The sequence below is a fragment of the Bubalus bubalis genome, chromosome 3 (assembly GCF_019923935.1).
Source record: "Bubalus bubalis isolate 160015118507 breed Murrah chromosome 3, NDDB_SH_1, whole genome shotgun sequence".
In the NCBI taxonomy this organism is placed as follows: Eukaryota; Metazoa; Chordata; class Mammalia; order Artiodactyla; family Bovidae; genus Bubalus; species Bubalus bubalis.
The window spans coordinates 101,413,109-101,431,789 of NC_059159.1; the positions used below are offsets into that span (position 1 = coordinate 101,413,109).

The following is an 18,681-nucleotide window of genomic DNA, read 5'->3' on the forward strand; positions in this document are numbered from 1 at the left end:
GAGGCTGCCTGGGTGGGTGCCTGTGCATTGGTGCTGAGGTTATGCAGCAGGAAAGGTACTGAATCTGGTGAGAGGGGCTCTGTCACACTGGAAGGAAAATGAGCCCTGTTTTCAGGAGAAGCATCTATAATACACCTTTGTGGGCTACTCATTTGGAGTTTCCTAACGAAAGGGCATCTAGTTCCACATCAAACAGGAAAATCAACTATTCTGCCCAAGAGTGTAGGTGAAATGTGAGACAGCCCCAAATAGAAAAGAGAAGTCTCCATCAACACAAACACTTCCTTCATCTTTTCAGAGAGGACTAATCATCCAATAAAACAGATGAAGTGATTAATATTGAACCAGAAGGATAGCAAAGGCCTGGACATGGACCAGTGGACATCACAAAAGCTTAGAAGGATGATGAAAACAGATACAAGTTCCTCTTTTCTAGTCTCATGGGAATAGGTGTCCAGTGCGCTGAGAAAGGTAGTTAGAGTTAATGTTAATCATATGTGGGTGAAAATTTGCAGTGGTATCAGCATAATTATAGGTTACATTTGCAAAGTACTTTGGTACCTATAAAGAGTTTCCTTATGTTTATTTCATGCAATCCTTAGGGTAACCCTGGAAATTGGCCAAAGCAGATTTTACTATCTCTGCTTTTACAGATGCAGAAACAGAGGCACCAAGAGATGAAATGATTTCCTTAAGATCAGACAGCAGAGTAGTGGCAGAGCCAGAATGTCAACCTATATTGATCTCCACTGGCTGTCTTGTTCTGCTCTTGTCTGCCTCACTGGAAGGCTGTCCATCTGTTCACTTCATAGTGGAGTGGTAGCAGACTTCTTTTCTTTCTCTCTTGCCTCTGCCCCTCACTGCACCTCACCTTTATGCTAGTCCCTAGTTCCCAAAATACTCTTATCATTTTGCTTCTAAAAGGGTAGCAAAGTAGCAACACTGGCATTGTCAGGAAGCCTGTTAGAAACGCAGAATCTCCCCCACCCTAGACCTCCAGACTCAGATCCTAGGTGTTTCCTACATACAATCAAGTTCAGGAAGCCCTACCCTATCACTTCTGTGTACCTGGTAATCCAAAATGATTCCTTCTCTTCCCTTTTTTTTCCTGTCCCAAACACCACGAGGGTTGTAACGATGGAATTTCACTGATATCCTCTTTCCTTCTGGAACTTCCGCCTGTACCAGTTGATGGCTTTATGGTCTCAAAAGAACTTCATAGGCTCGTTCATGCCCCACATTTTGTTCTGTTAAGCCCTTCCACCTTGGAGTCCTGGCTCACTCTAGCAAGAAGTTCATTCAAGGAAGTTTTATCACAGAATGCTCAAAGGGCTCTCAGTAAGATGTACTCCCTAAGAGGTGAGAGTGGACTCCATTATTTGCTTGAAGAAAGATCAAGATAAGGCCTGGGCCCCACAAACCTCTCTTGGGTAATCAAAGAGAACTAATTCTAGTTTTTTCTTTCCTCTTCCTTAGCAGAAACAACAAAGATACTTGGCAGTAAGGGAAGGGGTGAGGTATTGGTGGCAGGAGGTGGGGAGGGTATGTGTGATTAACCTGCAAGCCAGGAAGAGATAATCAGTCAATTAGGGAGGGGTTGGTTTTGCCAGACAGAACAGAGAGAAGATAAATAACTTGAACAAATTAGTCTCTTTCACACTTTCTCCTCCCCACTCCTCCAAAGTTTAAGAAACTTCTTTTTTTTTTTTAAGAGCACAAACAATAGTCAGATCCTCTCAGGGTCACAGGTCAGGGGCATTACAGGTTTAAAAATAAACAATTTTTTTTAAGCCAATACAGAAAGGGCACTGAAGTTCATCTGATAAAACAGAAACAAGCAAAATACCAAGATATAGGTTTTAGGCTCAGCAAGTAGAGTTATAAAAGATTCAAAAGGGCCAGATGCTGTTCCTAGGGAGGGTCCTGGCCAGTGGAAGGGGGCGTTTCCCTCTGTTCATGTCAGCAGGAAACCCAGCTAAGCCACCAGTGGGCCCAGGGCACCGCTTGCACTCTGGAGAAAACCAGAAGGCTGATTTGCACTCTGGAGAAAACCAGCCATAATTTATGGATAGACCAGTTGGAAAAAATGTGATATTTGTTGAATTTTATCTCTATAGTCAGGATGGTGTCTCTGGAAGGAAGAACTGGGGTTGACGTAACCAGAATGCATGAGTGTCAACTGGAAGTCTATTTATGGTTTCCTGAAAGGCCGATAAAGCTGAAAAACCCACCCAGTATACACACAGTCAGAAGGACGGATGCAGGTAGCTTGCCTGGGTTTCTGCAAGAGGAGCAAGGGTCTTTCAGTCTGACCCAAGTGGCTTTTTGTTAGGTCTCAGCAAGACGGACTGCAGAGGTTTCTCTTTAGTTTTTACAAAAGTTGAATTTAATCTCTCCTGTTGGGTCCACTTATGTCTGAACCTGGACAAAAAGAGCTCGAAGGTGCACGAAGGAAGGTGCTGGGATGTAGGATGACAGTGTTTTCTAGAACAGGGATCTAATTTTAAGAAGAAAGTGTTTTTCTATAAATCAGAACCGATTTGTAGGTTTGACTGAGTCTCAACTCCTGGAAATTCCCACCTACTTTACAGAGGATTCCACTTCAAATTAAGAGTCAGGGACTTTCCTGGCAGTCCAGTGATTAAGACTCTGCCTTCCAACCTAGGAGGTGTGGGTTCAATCCCTGGCCAGGAAACTAAGATCCCACAGCCATGTGGCATGGCCAAAAGATTAAAAAAGAAAAAAAAAGTGTTGCTACTGATATTGACCACTCTGTGGAGGAATGCTCTGTTTCCCACAGCTGGGGGCTTTATCCTAGCCCACTCACTCTCTGCTCTTCCCTCCCTTCCTTCCCATGGGACACTCAGAGAGTAAATACAGTGGCATAGCCCCAGCTTGGTCCAAATCTAAGAGGGTGGAACAGGGCTGTAACTGCAGATCAGTTTCATGCTCCCGTGTGTTCAGAGCACACACTGCTTGGGTGTGGTGAGGAGTAGAATGGGGAAGCACTAGACAGGACTCATCTGTCACCTGCAAAGAAAAGAAAGAGGCCCGGCTACACTGGCTACATCTGATCTACGCTAGCACTATAAACTTTACCCTCAAGTGAGAGCTAAGAATTCAGTGTATAATCTGATTCTTACTCAGGGAAATATTTATCTTTGGCAAGTGTGTCCTTGAAGGCTTAAAGATAAGGGTTCAAAGGTTCCAAACTGGCAGCTGGCAGGCAGGATCGTTTACAGACCTGTTTTGTTTTGGTGTGCACAATGATCTTCTCTTTTTAAAATTAGTTCTTGACATTAGCAGAGCAGAAGCTTTCACATAAATATCTGAATTTCTGCCATTTCTTGAAAGATTAGAAGACCTGGTTATGCCGGGCTTCCCAATTCCACAGAGCAGTAGTCACAGATTTAGGTGGGGCTTGGGGGTCACAGTTCACCCCAGTTCTTACCACTCCCTGCAACCGTAATCTGAACTGTTTTAGCCTTACCTTATCTGCCCATATCAGAAAATAGTTTATAAATGCTCTGTCGTCCCAAATTAGTCAAAACCACCCTGTGAGCACAACAGCACAAGACCTTGTGGGTTTTTATCTCTGAATCTCTCGACTTGGCCTCCCGATCTTACAGGAGTCCCTTAAAAATTAGCTTTACCTCTGACCAGGGTATTTGGGTAACTCATTATGTTAAGTGAAATTAGAACCGTGGAGGAATCTTGGAGGACATGGTTTTAAAAATGAGGCTATGAAATAAGGTCCTTTCTTTGCTTTCTTTGAAGAATGAACATCTCTGACACAGGTCTGTCTGATTATCTTAGAAATAAATTAATAACCCTTGGGTGAGAAATCCTAGTTTGGGTTGCTTGAAAATAAGAGGCTATCTTATTTTATTATTATCATCACAATTTATAACAATAGCATTGGTGTAGAAAATCATTGTACTGTAACTTTGAACTTGGACAGGCATCTGTTTCTGGAGCTAAGAATTCTTTTTAAATGCCACTTACCATCTGGTCAGCTGTGTATAATTTATAGTGAATATAACTTTATTATTACTGAAGTAAAATTCATATTGTATAAAATTAACCATTTTTAAAGTGTACAATTTAATGGCATGTAGTACATTCACACGGAGAAGGCAATGGCACCCCACTCCAGTACTCTTGCCTGGAAAATCCCATGGATGGAGAAGCCTGGTAGGCTGCAGTCCATGGGGTCGCAAAGAGTTGGACACAACTGAGTGACTTCACTTTCACTTTTCACTTTGATGCATCGGAGAAGGAAATGGCACCCCACTCCAGTGTTCTTGCCTGGAGAATCCCAGGGACGGGGGAGCCTGGTGAGCTGCCGTCTATGGAGTCGCACAGAGTCGGACACGACTGAAGTGACTTAGCAGCAGCAGCAGCAACAGTACATTCACAATATTGTACGAGCTGCCACCCCTGTCTAGTTCCAACACATTTTCATCACCCCCAAAGGAAACTTTGTACCCATAAAGCAGTTGATTCCATCCCCTTCTCCCTATCCCTGGAAAGGATCAATCTGCATTCTTTCTGTATTAGTTTACCTATTCTAGATATTGTATGTGAACAGAATCAGACAATAGGCAACCTTCTGTGTCTGGCTGCTTTCGTGTAGCATAATGCTTTCTCGGTCCATCCACATTGTAGCATGTATCAGCACTTCATTTCTTTTTATGACTGAATAATATTAATAATAATAATTTAATGACTGAATACTCTTTGTTATTAAAAAAAAGAGTACTTATTCTTGGTATTTCTGGTTTTTTTGCTCATTGACTGCTTTGTATCATAGAAGACCAAGACTTGAGATAAGAAAGGGAAATAGTTTTTCCACAAAACCTCTCACCAAGAAGGTGGGGATAAAGAAAAATGTACAATACTTGCAAGGATATGAAAGCCTTGTATTTCAAGGTTAGGCAAGTTTCCCTCAGGCTAAGATTGCAAATTGCCTTTCACAACTTTGTTGTTGTTGTTCAGTGGCTTAAGTTGTGTCTGACTCTGCAACCCCATTGGTTCAGATGCCAGTTAGCCCCTTTTAAGGACCTCATCTCTGAGGTTTATGCCAAACTTCCTGTCCTTCACTGTCTCCCGGAGTTTGCTCAAACTGAGTTTGTCCACTGAGTTGATGATGCCATCCAGCCATCTCATCCTGTATCATCCCTTTTTCCTCCTGCCCTCAATGTTTTCCAGCATCAGGGTCTTTTCCAATGAGTTGGCTCTTCGCATAAGGTGGCCAAATTACTGGAGCTTCAACTTCAGTAGCAGTCCTTCCAATGAATAGTCAGGGTTGATTTCCTTTAGGACTCATTGGTTTGATCTCCTTGCTATCCAAGTGACTCTCAAGAGTCTTCTCCAAAACCACAGTTTGAAAGCATCAGTTTTTACTTGGGTGCTCAGTTCAGTCTTCTTTATGGACCAACTCTCATATCCATACGTGACTACTGGAAAAAACATAGCTTGGACTATAGAGACCTTTGTCAGCAAAGTGACGTCTCTGCTTTTTAATACACTAAGTTTGCCATAACTTTTCTTCCAAAGAGCAAGCATCTTTTAATTTCATGGCTGCAGTCACTGTCTGCAGTGATCTTAACAACTTTAAGTTTCTGTAAAGGGTCTGTCGAGTTCTCTCATTTCCTTTCACTCACATAGCCACCAGCAAAAGAGTGACCTGTAGGTTTTGGAAACCAGGTCAGAGACCCAGAGATGTTATCTCTTCATCTTGTGAATGTCCTACAGAATAGGTTCAAACCACAGAAAAGGAGCAACAGCTTTCACACCTTGAGCTCTTGCCAGGTCTCCCATTTAAGGCCCTCAAAATAGCCCTATTAACCTTACTTCTCAGTTGGAGAAACTGAGGCACTGCAAGGGTAAATAAACCACTGGAGGTCACACAGCAGGCTGGTAGTAAAGAGCACAGATGGAAGCAGTTTGAGTGCAGAACCCATGCTGTTAGCTAGAACACCTTCTGGGTCTGACATTCCTAACTGCTAACAAGATGTGCCAAGGTGCTACACAGTCCTTCTGGCCACTGGGGGTGCAGGAGGGCGTGGCAGGTTGGGGACGGTGGCAGCAGCGATGCTGACCCAATCTTCCTTTAGGTGAGAGGAGGGGCATCTGGCCCAGGCTCTGCTCACAGTCAGCCTGTGTGCCATCTTGGGCTTGTGGACCAGAGATGGAAGGCCCTTGACTGCACCGTGGTTTACCATTTCAGTGTATGCAGGAATCACAATTCCAGGGCCCTGCCTGCAGGGAGTCAGATGCAATAGGTGGGTAGGACACAGGAAGATGTTTTTTTAGCAGGTGCCCAAGTATTTCTCATACCACATGGTCCTCAGACTACACTGTGGGAGAGATTTGTTATTCTCATCCCAGATCCGTTGTTGTCCCTTTTCTCCTTCAGGCGTCTCGGAGAAGCACAGTTGCAGAGGTCCCAGTGGAGGTCACATGAAATGGGCCTGGGTCAGAGCCTGCAAGAGGGGTTCTGGGGGCTGCAGGTGGTCTCTGGGCTTGCATTCTTAGATGCGCTGAACACTGGCAACATACATGAACATTAATTTTGTTACACGTCCAAAACAGCTGAACTTTGGCCCAGAGTCAGCTTCTTCCACCGCCTAAACTGCTGAGTCACCCACCTCTGTTCTGGTTCTCCTGCCCCTACAGCCCAGGGAGGAAGGCAAACAAAGCCCTGGGCATGTGGCCCTCAAATAAATTCCTAGAGACTTCCAGCTCTCTGGGTTCTCTTCCTCTAATACAAGGAATGCACTATGGATGAGGGAAGAGAAAATGCAAAATCCAAAGCCATTTAAAAGTCTAAGCATGAATTCTTCTCTATTGAAAATTCTCAGCTATTCATTAATTGTTGAATCTTTACCCTAAAATCTTTTAGTCTACAAATGTACTTGTGCTTAGGCCGGAGATGAGGTTTTGACATTGCATTCCCCTGTTGGATCACATCCATGCTGGAATCAATTTAAAAACTGCCTTCCTAAGGATTAAAATGCAGCAGATTTTAAAGTGTCTTCCTAGGCACAGGGTTGAGGAGCCTGAGGGTCTGAAAGGGAACACTGAGATCTTGGTAGGAAAGGTGGAAGAGAGAGAAATGAATGAAGAAGAAAAAAATCACCCACAGAAAACCACTGTCATTGTATCCATGTATTTCCTTCCATGTTTTTAATATTCTTAAGTATATCCTTTATTCAATTTTGGCTATTTTTTTCCTTTCTGTTAGTATTTACAACATGAGCATTTCTCCCACATTATCGGATAGACTTTGGCAATGTTGTATTTAATACTACATGATGTCCCACACTCTGGATGTACTATAATTTATTTGACTGGATTTTTATATGCTGAAGTCATTTCCACATATTTGACTTTAATAGATGAGCAATCCTTTTGCATTTAAGAAAATTATTTATTATTTGTTTTTGGCTGTGCTGGGTCCTCATTGCTGCGCAGGCTTTTCTCTAGTTGTGGTGCGTGGGTGGTGCATGTGTTTCACTGCGGTGGCTTCTTTTGCTGTGGAACACAGGATCTAGGACGTGCAGCTTCGTTAGTTGTGGCACCTGGGCTTAGAATTTGTGACGCCAGGCTCTAGAGCACAGGCCCAATATTTGTGGTGCACAGGATTAGTAGCTCTGTGGCATGTGGGATGTTCCCGGATCAGGGATCAAACCTTTCTTTGTTTCCTGCATTGGCAGGTGGATTCTTTACCAGTGAGTCACCAGGGAACCTGCATTTTTTTTTTTTTTTAAGTTTATCACATCAACACGTTCCTTCATATGAAAATACTACATCAAAAATTGTGAATTCTTTTAAAGCTCCTGGTACATCTTACCAAATTTTGATAGTTATTTCACCTACATCATGTAAGTGCTTATCAATCAAATTTTTGCCAGCATGCATATTGTAATTAAAAATAGAATGCAAGAAGCTTTTTCCATGTGATAAGTTTAAAATGTTCTACATTTTCACATGTGTTCCTTTGATACAAAGGGTGACTGGTTTACATATTTTTCTAATGAGGCATTGATATTTTTCTTGCTGACTTTATATATATTAAGTTAAATATAGCTATTAATTTATAATAAATTATATATAATATATAACAAAATTAGATATGTACATTGAATCTCTCAAGACAGAGGGGATGAGAGACAGTGTACAACATATTAGTCTCTTGTTTTAAAAACTTGGTTAAAATAATGTTTCAGGTTTGTCATTAGACTTTTCATTTTTTTGGTCATTGTTTTTGATACGCAGAAATTTTAAATTTTATTTGCTCAACATGTGATTTTTTTTCACTTTATGATTTCCTCTAAATCTTTTTTGATTAGAGTCCTTGGCCATTTTAAATCTTAATTATAATTTTTAAATTATGATTACCTTATTTTCTATCAGTTAAAAAGTTGTTCATATTCTGATTTCTACTTGATTTTGGAGGAGTGTAATGTAGCACAAGTTTCCAGTTTTATATTTTCCTCCAAAAGAGCCAATTTTCTTACCCTGCTGGTTTCCAAAAGGTCTTTTTTAAAAAATCATTTTTTATTGAAGCATAGTTGAATTACAATGTTGTTAATTTCTGCTGTACAGCCAAGTGACTCAGTTATACATAATACACATTTTTTCATATTATCTTCCATTATGGCTTATCACAGAATATCGAATATACTAATAGTTCCCTGTGCTATACAGTAGGACCTTCTTGTTTATCCATTCTCTATACATATCAGTTTGCATGTGCTAATCCCCAGCTCCTACTCTTACACTCTCCTATTTCCCTCCCCATTGGCAATCACCAGTCTGTTTCTGTCTCATGCTGCTGCTGCTAAGTTGCTTCAGTCATGTCCAACTCTGTGCGACCCCAGAGACTGCAGCCCACCAGGCTCCCCTGTCCCTGGGATTCTCCAGGCAAGAACACTGGAGTGGGTTGCCATTTCCTTCTCCAATGCATGAAAGTGAAAAGTGAAAGGGAAGTTGCTCAGTCGTGTGTGACTGTTAGCGACCCCATGGACTGCAGCCTACCGGGCTCCTCTGTCCATGGGATTTTCCAGGCAGGAGTTTTACTGGAGTGGGTTGCCATTGCCTTCTCCTTCTGTCTCATAGATAGGTTCATTTGTATCACATTTTAGATTCCATATATAAGTGATATCATATGGTATTTGTCTTTTTCTTTCTGAATTATTCACTTAATATGACAATCTCTAGTTGCATCCATGTTGTTGTAAATGGCATTATTTTGTTCTTTTTTATGACTGAGTAGTATTCCATCGTATGCATATACCACAGCTTCTTCATCCATTCCTCTTGTTGATGAATGTTCAGGTTGTTTCCATGGCTTGGCTATTGTGAATTGTGCTGTTATGAACATAGCAGTGCATATCTCTTTTTGAGTCATAGTTTTGGGGGCTTCCCTGGTGGCTCAGAGGTTAAAGCGTCTGCCTGCAATGCAGGAGACCTGGGTTTGATCCCTGGGTCAGGAAGATTCCCTGGAGAAGGAAATGGCAACCCACTCCAGTATTCTTGCCTGGAGAATCCCATGGATGGAGGAGCATGGTGGACTATAGTCCATGGGGTTGCAAAGAGTTGGACATGACTGAGTGACTTCACTTTCACTTTCTTTGTCTAGATATATGCCCAGGAGTGGGATTGCTGGATCATATGATAATTCTATTTTTAGTTTTCTGAGGAGCCTCCATACTGTTTTCCACAATGGCTGCACCAACTTAGATTCCCATCAGTAGTGTAGGAGGGTTCCCTGTTCTCCTTGCCAGCATTTATTATTTGTAGACTTTTTAAGATGGCCGTTCTGATTGATGTGAGGTGATACCTTATTGTAGTTTTGATTTGCATTTCTCTCATAATTAGTGATGTGGAGCATCTTTTCATATGTCTATTGGCCATCTGTATTTCTTCTTTGGAGAAATGTCTCCTTAGGTCTTCTGCCCATTCAAAAGGCCTTTTTAGTCAGATATAGGTTCTTTCAAAATTAGAGCATCTCCTTTCCAATTGGCCATGGAAAAGGGTAATTGGACATGGTGGCTTCAGCTATAAAGCAACTGGACTGGTTTTCTACCTCCTGTGTGGCCACCAGTGACAGGACACTAAGGAACAGGAGGGACCAGCCTGGAGTTTGAAGGGGAGGTAAGAGTGGTGTACTATCACCCTTGTCCTAGGCTCCAGGGACAGCTCAGCTCATGGGGGTAGAAAAACTCTGAACAAAAGGGGGATTTGCAGATCTGGCTTCTGTGCCCTTGAGAAAGCTCTTTTCTACCACCACTGTTAGCTCCCAGGCTGCCTGGCTTAATGCAGGTTCTTCTTGTAGCTGATACATTGTCACCAGCTCTCAAATATTCCCTTGCAATGTTGCATAATTGGGAAGACCAAGTGTCCATTAGCACCCTGAGGCCCTCACTTAAGCCTGATGGGACCTGAACCTGCCCTCTGACCCCCAAATCAACAAACCAGAAAACAAACTAATGGTGTCTCCTGAACCTGGGTATAAGCCCTATTCCTGCACGTTTAAACATAGTTGACCCATCCTCACACCACATCAAGTGAGTACATCTAATCCTGTTGCTGTAGCAATAGGACCTGTCTACAGTATTTATCAAAGATCTCTTTTGCCTTTGGAGTCATTGTTCTTGATTTCTCAGTCTTTGATCCTCTGTTAGCCTCTGACATCTGCTCTGTCTTTTGCAAATGGTTTGGATTCTCTTTCCACCTCTTGGCTTGGCACCTCCCTTGATGTTAAAGTCAGTCCTAGAGAACTTCCACCATATCCCCCCACTAGCCCCTCTTGCAAGGAAGAAGGCACACAGGTCATGAGATGACCTCTGTGGAAGACAGAGACTGGCAATTCACCTGAAACCTGACAACTGGCATGCCATGCCCTTCCACTCACCTTGGCCAGGTTAATAGGAAATAATGGAGAGATGGCAAAACAGGGACTTGGGACTCTCAGTGCCCATCAAGTTGGTTTAACTTACTTGGTCATAAAGGGACACATTAAAAAAAATAACATGTCTGTCAGGCCAGATGAATTGAGTCAGCCTCACTGATCAGTTCTATTTGACTGACAACCAGGCTTTTTTTCTACTACGGCACATTACCTCCCATGGAATATTGTCAGAAATGCTTTGCAAACATTATGTGTTCAGAAAAAGAAGGCTCAAACGACTTAAGTTGTAACCCAGCTCCTGAGAGGTAGAACTTATCCCTAGGTTTTCTGACATCCACCCAGCTCAGCAAGTCACAGTGTAAAGTTTAAAAGACCATGAGATGTTTGAGCCCTACCTCTAGGAACTAGAGACCTTCACATCTTGTCATTCTGTGTTGATAGAGGCACTTCTGAGGTTTTACCTTCTAAAGATAATGGAAGTGCTGACTCTTTAGAAGGAGACAAGACAGCAAGAGAGCTGGTTCTTACAAAGGACAATATATATTCATTTCCTCATTCAGTACATATGTATTGAGCAATGACCACGGGCTGGGCACAGGACTAAGCACTGGGGACACAGTAACAAAGAAATAAGATAGCCATTGTCTTTGGTCTCATGGGTCTTAAAGACTAAAAAGGATTTTATTGATCTAAAATTATGCTTCTGCCATAAAACTGTTATTATTTCATTTATTCACACAATCAAGAAATATTTATTGACAACATAGTTCATATCATGTTTTGTGTTAAGAGAAGGAAATAAAATGGTGAGCAAAGCCAGATATGATTCCTGCATTAATGGAGCTTACAGTCTAATGAGGAAGATACTAAATAATTACATGCATACAGGGAGCTATTCAGTTCAGTTCAGTTGCTCAGTTGTGTCCAACTCTTTGCGACCCCATGAACCGCAGCACACCAGGCCTCCCTGTCCATCACCGACTCCCGGAGTTTACCCAAACTCATGTCCATTGAGTCGGTGATGCCATCCAACCATCTCATCCTCTGTCCTACCCTTCCCCTCCTGCCCTCAATCTTTCCCAGCATCAGGGTCTTTTCAAATGAGTCAGCTCTTCGCATCAGGTGGCCAAAGTATTGGAGTTTCAGCTTCAACATCAGTCCTTCCAATAAACACCCAGGACTGATTTCCTTTAGGATGGACTGGTTGTATCTGCTTGCAGTCCAAGGGACTCTCAAGAGTCTTCTCCAACACCACAGTTCAAAAGCATCAATTCTTCAGTGTTCAGCTTTCTTTGTAGTCCAACTCTCACATCCATTAATGACCACTGGAAAAAATATAGCCTTGACTAGACGGACCTTTGTTGACAAAGTAATGTCTCTGCTTTTTAATATGCTTTCTAGGTTGGTCACAACTTTCCTTCCAAGGAGTAAGCGTCTTTTAATTTCATGGCTGCAATCACCATCTGCAGTGATTTTGGAGCCCAGAAAAATAAAGTCTGACACTGTTTCCACTGTTTCCCCATCTATTTCCCATGAAGTGATGGGACCGGATGCCATGATCTTCGTTTTCTGAATGTTGAGCTTTAAGCCAACTTTTTCACTCTCCACTTTCACTTTCATCAAGAGGCTCTTTAGTTCTTCTTCACTTTCTGCCATAAGGGTGGTGTCATCTGCATATCTGAGGTTATTGATATTTCTCCTGGAAATCTTGATTTAAGCTTGTGCTTCCTCCAGCCCAGGGTTTCTCATGATGTACTCTGTATAGAAATTAAATAAGCAGGGTGATAATATACAACCTTGACATATTCCTTTTCCTATTTGGAACCAGCCTGTTGTTCCATGTCCAGTTCTAACTGTTGCTTCCTGACCTGCATACAAGTTTCTCAAGAGGCAGGTCAGGTGGTCTGGTATTCCCATCTCTTTCAGAATTTTCCACAGTTTATTGTGATCCACACAGTCAAAGGCTTTGGCATAGTCAATAAAGCAGAAGTAGATGTGTTTCTGGAACTCTCTTGCTTTTTCCATGATCCAGCAGATGTTGGCAATTTGATCTCTGGTTCCTCTGCCTTTTCTAAAACCAGCTTGAACATCTGAAAGTTCATGTATTGCTGAAGCCTGGCTTGGAGAATTTTGAGCATTACTTTATTAGCATTTGAGATAAGTGCAATTGTATGGTGGTTTGAGCATTCTTTGGCATTGCCTTTCTTTGGGATTGGAATGAAAACTGACCTTTTCCAGTCCTGTGGCCACTGCTGAGTTTTCCAAATTTGCTGGCATATTGAGTGCAGCACTTTCACAGCATCATCATTTAGGATTTGAGAGAGCTCAACTGGAATTCCATCACCTCCACTACCTTTGTTTGTAGTGATGCTTCCTGAGGCCCACTTGACTTCACATTCCAGGATGTCTGGCTCTAGGTTAGTGATCACACCATCGTGATTATCTGGGTCATGAAGATCTTTTTTGTGCAGTTCTTCTGTGTATTCTTGCCATCTCTTAATATCTTCTGCTTCTGTTAGGTCCATACCATTTCTGTCCTTTATTGAGTCCATCTTTGCATGAAATGTTCCCTTGGTATCTCTAATTTCCTTGAAGAGATCTCTAGTCTTTCCCATTCTATTGTTTTCCTCTATTTCTTTGCATTGATTGCTGAGGAAGGCTTTCTTATCTCTCCTTGCTATTCTTTGGAACTCTGTTTTCAGATGCTTATATCTTTCCTTTTCTCTTTTTGCTTTTCGTTTCTCTTCTTTTCACAGCTTTTTGTAAGGCCTCCTCAGAGAGCCATTTTGCCTTTTTGCATTTCTTTTCCATGGGGATGGTCTTGATCCCTGTCTCCTGTACAATGTCACAACCTCCATGTGTAGTTATCATGCACTCTATCAGATCTAGTCCCTTAAATCTGTTTCTCACTTCCACTGTATAATCATAAGGGATTTGATTTAGGTCATACATGAATGGTCTAGTGGTTTTCCCCATTTTCTTAAATTTAAGTCTGAATTTGGCAATAAGGAGCTCATGATCTGAGCCGTGAGATCTTATAATTAGGGGAAACTGGATTCATTAGATAAGGAAGTTCTTGCTTGAGGAAGTTCCACTTAAGCTAACACTTGAAGGATAAACAGGAGTTAAAACTAGGCAATGAGGGGAGGGAAGAACATTCTAGACAACTCAGCATGTGAGAAGATCCTCTTGTGGAAGGAAAGATGGTGAGCAGGAAGGACTTTGAAAGGCCAGTGTGGCTGGAGAATTGGGAATAAGGAGTGCCTTGGTCTCAAGTGGGCCTAAGTGGTAGGCAGGAGCAGACCAGTCGGGTAGTGCACCTTCCCAGTCGGTCTCTAGGTTAACAGGGTACCGCAGCAACTCCATGTCGGAGATGCGGAGCTTTGAAGCAGACAGGCTCCTTGCAGCAGCATGCAGGAAGAAGACGAGATGCTCACTAGGATCTACTCTAAAACCAAGGCTCATCCCCCCACAGGGCAACATGGAGGGAGGAATACCTTTTCTAAACCTTCCTTTCCAGAGTGCCATAAGCAATAGGCTGTTTTGGGAGCTGACTAAATTAGATCTAAGTCCTTCATCTGTTACCTGTAAGTTCCTCAGCTATTAAGTGGGAATAAAAATACCTTCTTTTCAGGATTCTTGTGAGAACCAAATGAGATAGTGTATTAAAGCACTTAACACGGTGCTTGGCTCATGGCAGGTATTCAAGAAATAATAGCTATTATTTTTCTTAGTCTGTTAAATGAAGTCAGTGTCTACCTCACATGGTTATGATGATCTGTGATTAGATCACAGTACATGGAAGCACAAGGCTAGGGCTCCTCTGTGCAGTCCTATTTCTAGTCTGAAGGGCTAGGAGCCTACTATTTTTCAGAGCCTGTTCTAATGCTCCCTACGAAAGCTGGGCCATTGCCTTCATGATGTATAAATGATGACCCTCGTGTGGTCTTTTAAAAGCAGTCTCTTTTCTCATGTTTCCAAGTTTATGGAGATCAGTGGAGAAATAACTCCAGAAAGAATGAAGGGATGGAGCCAAAGCAAAAACAACACCCAGCTGTGGATGTGACTGGTGATAGAAGCAAGGTCCGATGCTGTAAAGAGCAATACTGCATAGGAACCTGGAATGTCAGGTCCATGAATCAAGGCAAATTGGAAGTGGTCAAACAAGAGATGGCAAGAGTGAATGTCGACATTCTAGGAATCAGCGAACTCAAATGGACTGGAATGGGTGAATTTAACTCAGATGAGCATTATATCTATTACTGCAGGCAGGAATCCCTCAGAAGAAATGGAGTAGCCATCATGGTCAACAAAAGAGTCTGAAATGCAGTACTTGGATGCAATCTCAAAAATGACAGAATGATCTCTGTTCGTTTCCAAGGCAAACCATTCAATATCACAGTAATCCAAGTCTATGCCCCAACCAGTAATGTGAAGAAGCTGAAGTTGAATGGTTCTATGAAGACCTACAAGACCTTTTAGAACTAACACCCAAAAAATATGTCCTTTTCATTACAGGGGACTGGAATGCAAAAGTAGGAAGTCAAGAAACACCTGGAGTAACAGGCAAATTTGGCCTTGGAATACGGAATGGAGCAGGGCAAAGACTAATAGAGTTTTGCCAAGAAAATGCACTGGTCAGAACAAACACCCTCTTCCAACAACACAAGAGAAGACTCTATACATGGACATCACCAGATGGTCAACACCGAAATCAGATTGATTATATTCTTTGCAGCCAAAGATGGAGAAGCTCTATACAGTCAGCAAAAACAAGACCAGGAGCTGACTGTGGCTCAGACCATGAACTCCTTATTGCCAAATTCAGACTGCAATTGAAGAAAGTAGGGAAAACCACTAGACCATTCAGGTATGACCTAAATCAAATCCCTTATGATTATACAGTGGAAGTGAGAAATAGATTTAGGGCCTAGATCTGATAGATAGAGTGCCTGATGAACTATGGAATAAGGTTCGTGACATTGTACAGGAGACAGGGATCAAGACCATTCCCATGGAAAAGAAATGCAAAAAAGCAAAATGGCTGTCTGGGGAGGCCTTACAAATAGCTGTGAAAAGAAGAGAAGCGAAAAGCAAAGGAGAAAAGGAAAGATATAAACATCTGAATGCAGAGTTCCAAAGAATAGCAAGAAGAGATAAGAAAGCCTTCTTGAGCGATCAATGCAAAGAAATAGAGGAAAACAACAGAATGGGAAAGACTAGGGATCTCTTCAAGAAAATCAGAGATACCAAAGGAACATTTCATGCAAAGATGGGCTCGATAAAGGACAGAAATGGTATGGACCTAACAGAAGCAGAAGATATTAAGAAGAGATGGCAAGAATACACAGAAGAACTGTACAAAAAAGATCTTCACGACCCAGATAATCACGATGGTGTGATCATTGACCTAGAGCCAGACATCCTGGAATGTGAAGTCAAGTGGGCCTTAGAAAGCATCACTATGAACAAAACTAGTGGAGGTGATGGAATTCTAGTTGAGCTATTCCAAATCCTGAAAGATGATGCTGTGAAAGTGCTGCACTCAATATGCCAGCAAATTTGGAAAACTCAGCAGTGGCCACAGGACTGGAAAAGGTCAGTTTTCATTCCAATCCCAAAGAAAGGCAATGCCAAAGAATGCTCAAAGTACCACACAATTGCACTCATCTCACATGCTAATAAAGTAATGCTCAAAATTCTCCAAGCCAGGCTTCAGCAATATGTGAACCGTGAACTTCCTGATGTTCAAGCTAGTTTTAGAAAAGGCAGAGGAAGCAGAGATCAAATTGCCAACATCTGCTGGATCATAGAAAAAGCAAGAGAGTTCCAGAAAAGCATCTATTTCTGCTTTATTGACTATGCCAAAGCCTTTGACTGTGTGGATCACAATAAACTGTGGAAAATTCTGAAAGAGATGGGAATACCAGACCACCTGACCTGCCTCTTGAGAAATTTGTATGCAGGTCAGGAAGCAAGAGTTAGAACTGGACATGGAACAACAGGCTGGTTCCAAATAGGAAAAGGAGTACGTCAAGGCCCTATATTGTCACCCTGCTTATTTAACTTCTATGCAGAGTACATCATGAGAAACGCTGGGCTGGAAGAACACAAGCTGGAATCAAGATTGCTGGGAGAAATATCAATAACCTCAGATATGCAGATGACACCACCCTTATGGCAGAAAGTGAAGAGGAACTAGAAAGCCTCGTGATGGAGGTAAAAGTGGAGTGAAAAAGTTGGCTTAAAGCTCAACATTCAGAAAACGAAGATCATGGCATCCGGTCCCATCACTTCATGGGAAATAGATGGGGAAACAGTGGAAACAGTGTCAGACTTTATTTTTCTGGGCTCCAAAATCACTGCAGATGGTGACTGCAGCCATGAAATTAAAAGACGCTTACTCCTTGGAAGGAAAGTTATGACCAACCTAGATAGCATATTCAAAAGCAGAGACATTACTTTGCCAACAAAGGTTTGTCTAGTCAAGGCTATGGTTTTTCCTGTGGTCATGTATGGATGTGAGAGTTGGACTGTGAAGAAGGCTGAGCGCTAAAGAATTGATGCTTTTGAACTGTGGTGTTGGAGAAGACTCTTGAGAGTCCCTTGGACTGCAAGGAGATCCAACCAGTCCATTCTGAAGGAGATCAGCCCTGGGATTCTTTGAAAGGAATGCTAAAGCTGAAACTCCAGTACTTTGGCCACCTCATGCGAAGAGTTGACTCATGGAAAAGACCCTGATGCTGGGAGGAATTGGGGACGACAGAGGATGAGATGGCTGGATGGCATCACTGACTCGATGGACGTGAGTCTGAGAGAACTCCGGGAGTTGGTGATGGACAGAGAGGCCTGGCGTGCTGCGATTCATGGGGTCGCAAAGAGTCGGACACGACTGAGCGACTGATCTGATCTGATCTTCCATTTATTAATCTGCATCCCAATGCCAGGCAGGAACCCCTGCATAAGAAGGCACACCTATCACACCCAATTGGCTGTGGGCGCTGCCGCTGAGCCTCAGGCAATCTACCCAAAGAACCTGAGGCGCGGCGCCGCGGGAACCGGCCAATCAGAAGAAGTTTGGCCCTCTGCAGTTTCCGTCCGCTCACTAGGAGGCGCTGCGGCCGCCGCGGCGGCTCCCAGAGCTGTCGCGGGCCGGGGCGGTTGGACTGGCTGCTGGTTCTCGTGGCCATGGAGTGGGCTTCGGAGTCGGGGGCCGTGAGGCGGCACCGCATCGGAGGGGAGCGCCGGGACGGCCCGGCGGCCGCGCAGCAACCGGAGAGGGAGGCCCTGGCGCAGGAGCCCCTGGCGGACGCGTGCGGCGGAGGCGCAAGGACGCGGAAGCCGAGCGGGGAGGGGAGCGCTGGTGGCGGGAGCCGGGGCACGGGGACCGGACTGTCTGAGGCGCGCGCCGCGCTGGGGCTAGCGCTCTACCTGCTCGCGCTGCGGGCGCTTGTGCAGCTCTCGCTGCGGCAACTCGTGCTCCGAGGGGCAGCTGTTGGCCACCAGGGAGAGTTCGACGCGCACCAAGCCAGGTACTGCTCCTCCCACCAGGCCGGTGCTTTTCCTTTCGGCCCGGGGCGTCTCACCTGGGTGTACCCGCCCCGCGGGACCCCCGGGCTCGCCGGCCCTGTCCGGCTGCACGTGGGGTGGAGTGAGGGTGGCCTCGCGTGTCCCCTTTCTAGAGGTACAATTTAAGGGACGCGGGGCTCGCATTGTCCCCTGTTGAAGCTCGTGTTGCTGGTGGTCAGGGCAATACGTCG

General features: G+C 43.5%; 1 protein-coding gene across 3 annotated transcripts in view; it reads left to right on the plus strand.

Moving 5' to 3' along the window:
* Positions 1-18,681, plus strand: part of ERMP1 (endoplasmic reticulum metallopeptidase 1) — a 121,868-nt gene that overhangs the window by 48,404 nt on the left and 54,783 nt on the right. The window contains exon 1 of one of the 3 annotated variants that reach the window (XM_045165039.1): positions 18,024-18,453. The exons of the other annotated variants lie outside the window; for them this stretch is intronic. Within the exon in view, the coding sequence (XP_045020974.1) occupies positions 18,110-18,453 (344 nt within the window). The 5' untranslated portion in view covers positions 18,024-18,109. Of the gene's footprint in view, positions 1-18,023; positions 18,454-18,681 lie in introns of those variants that run through there. 3 annotated transcript variants of the gene reach the window in all.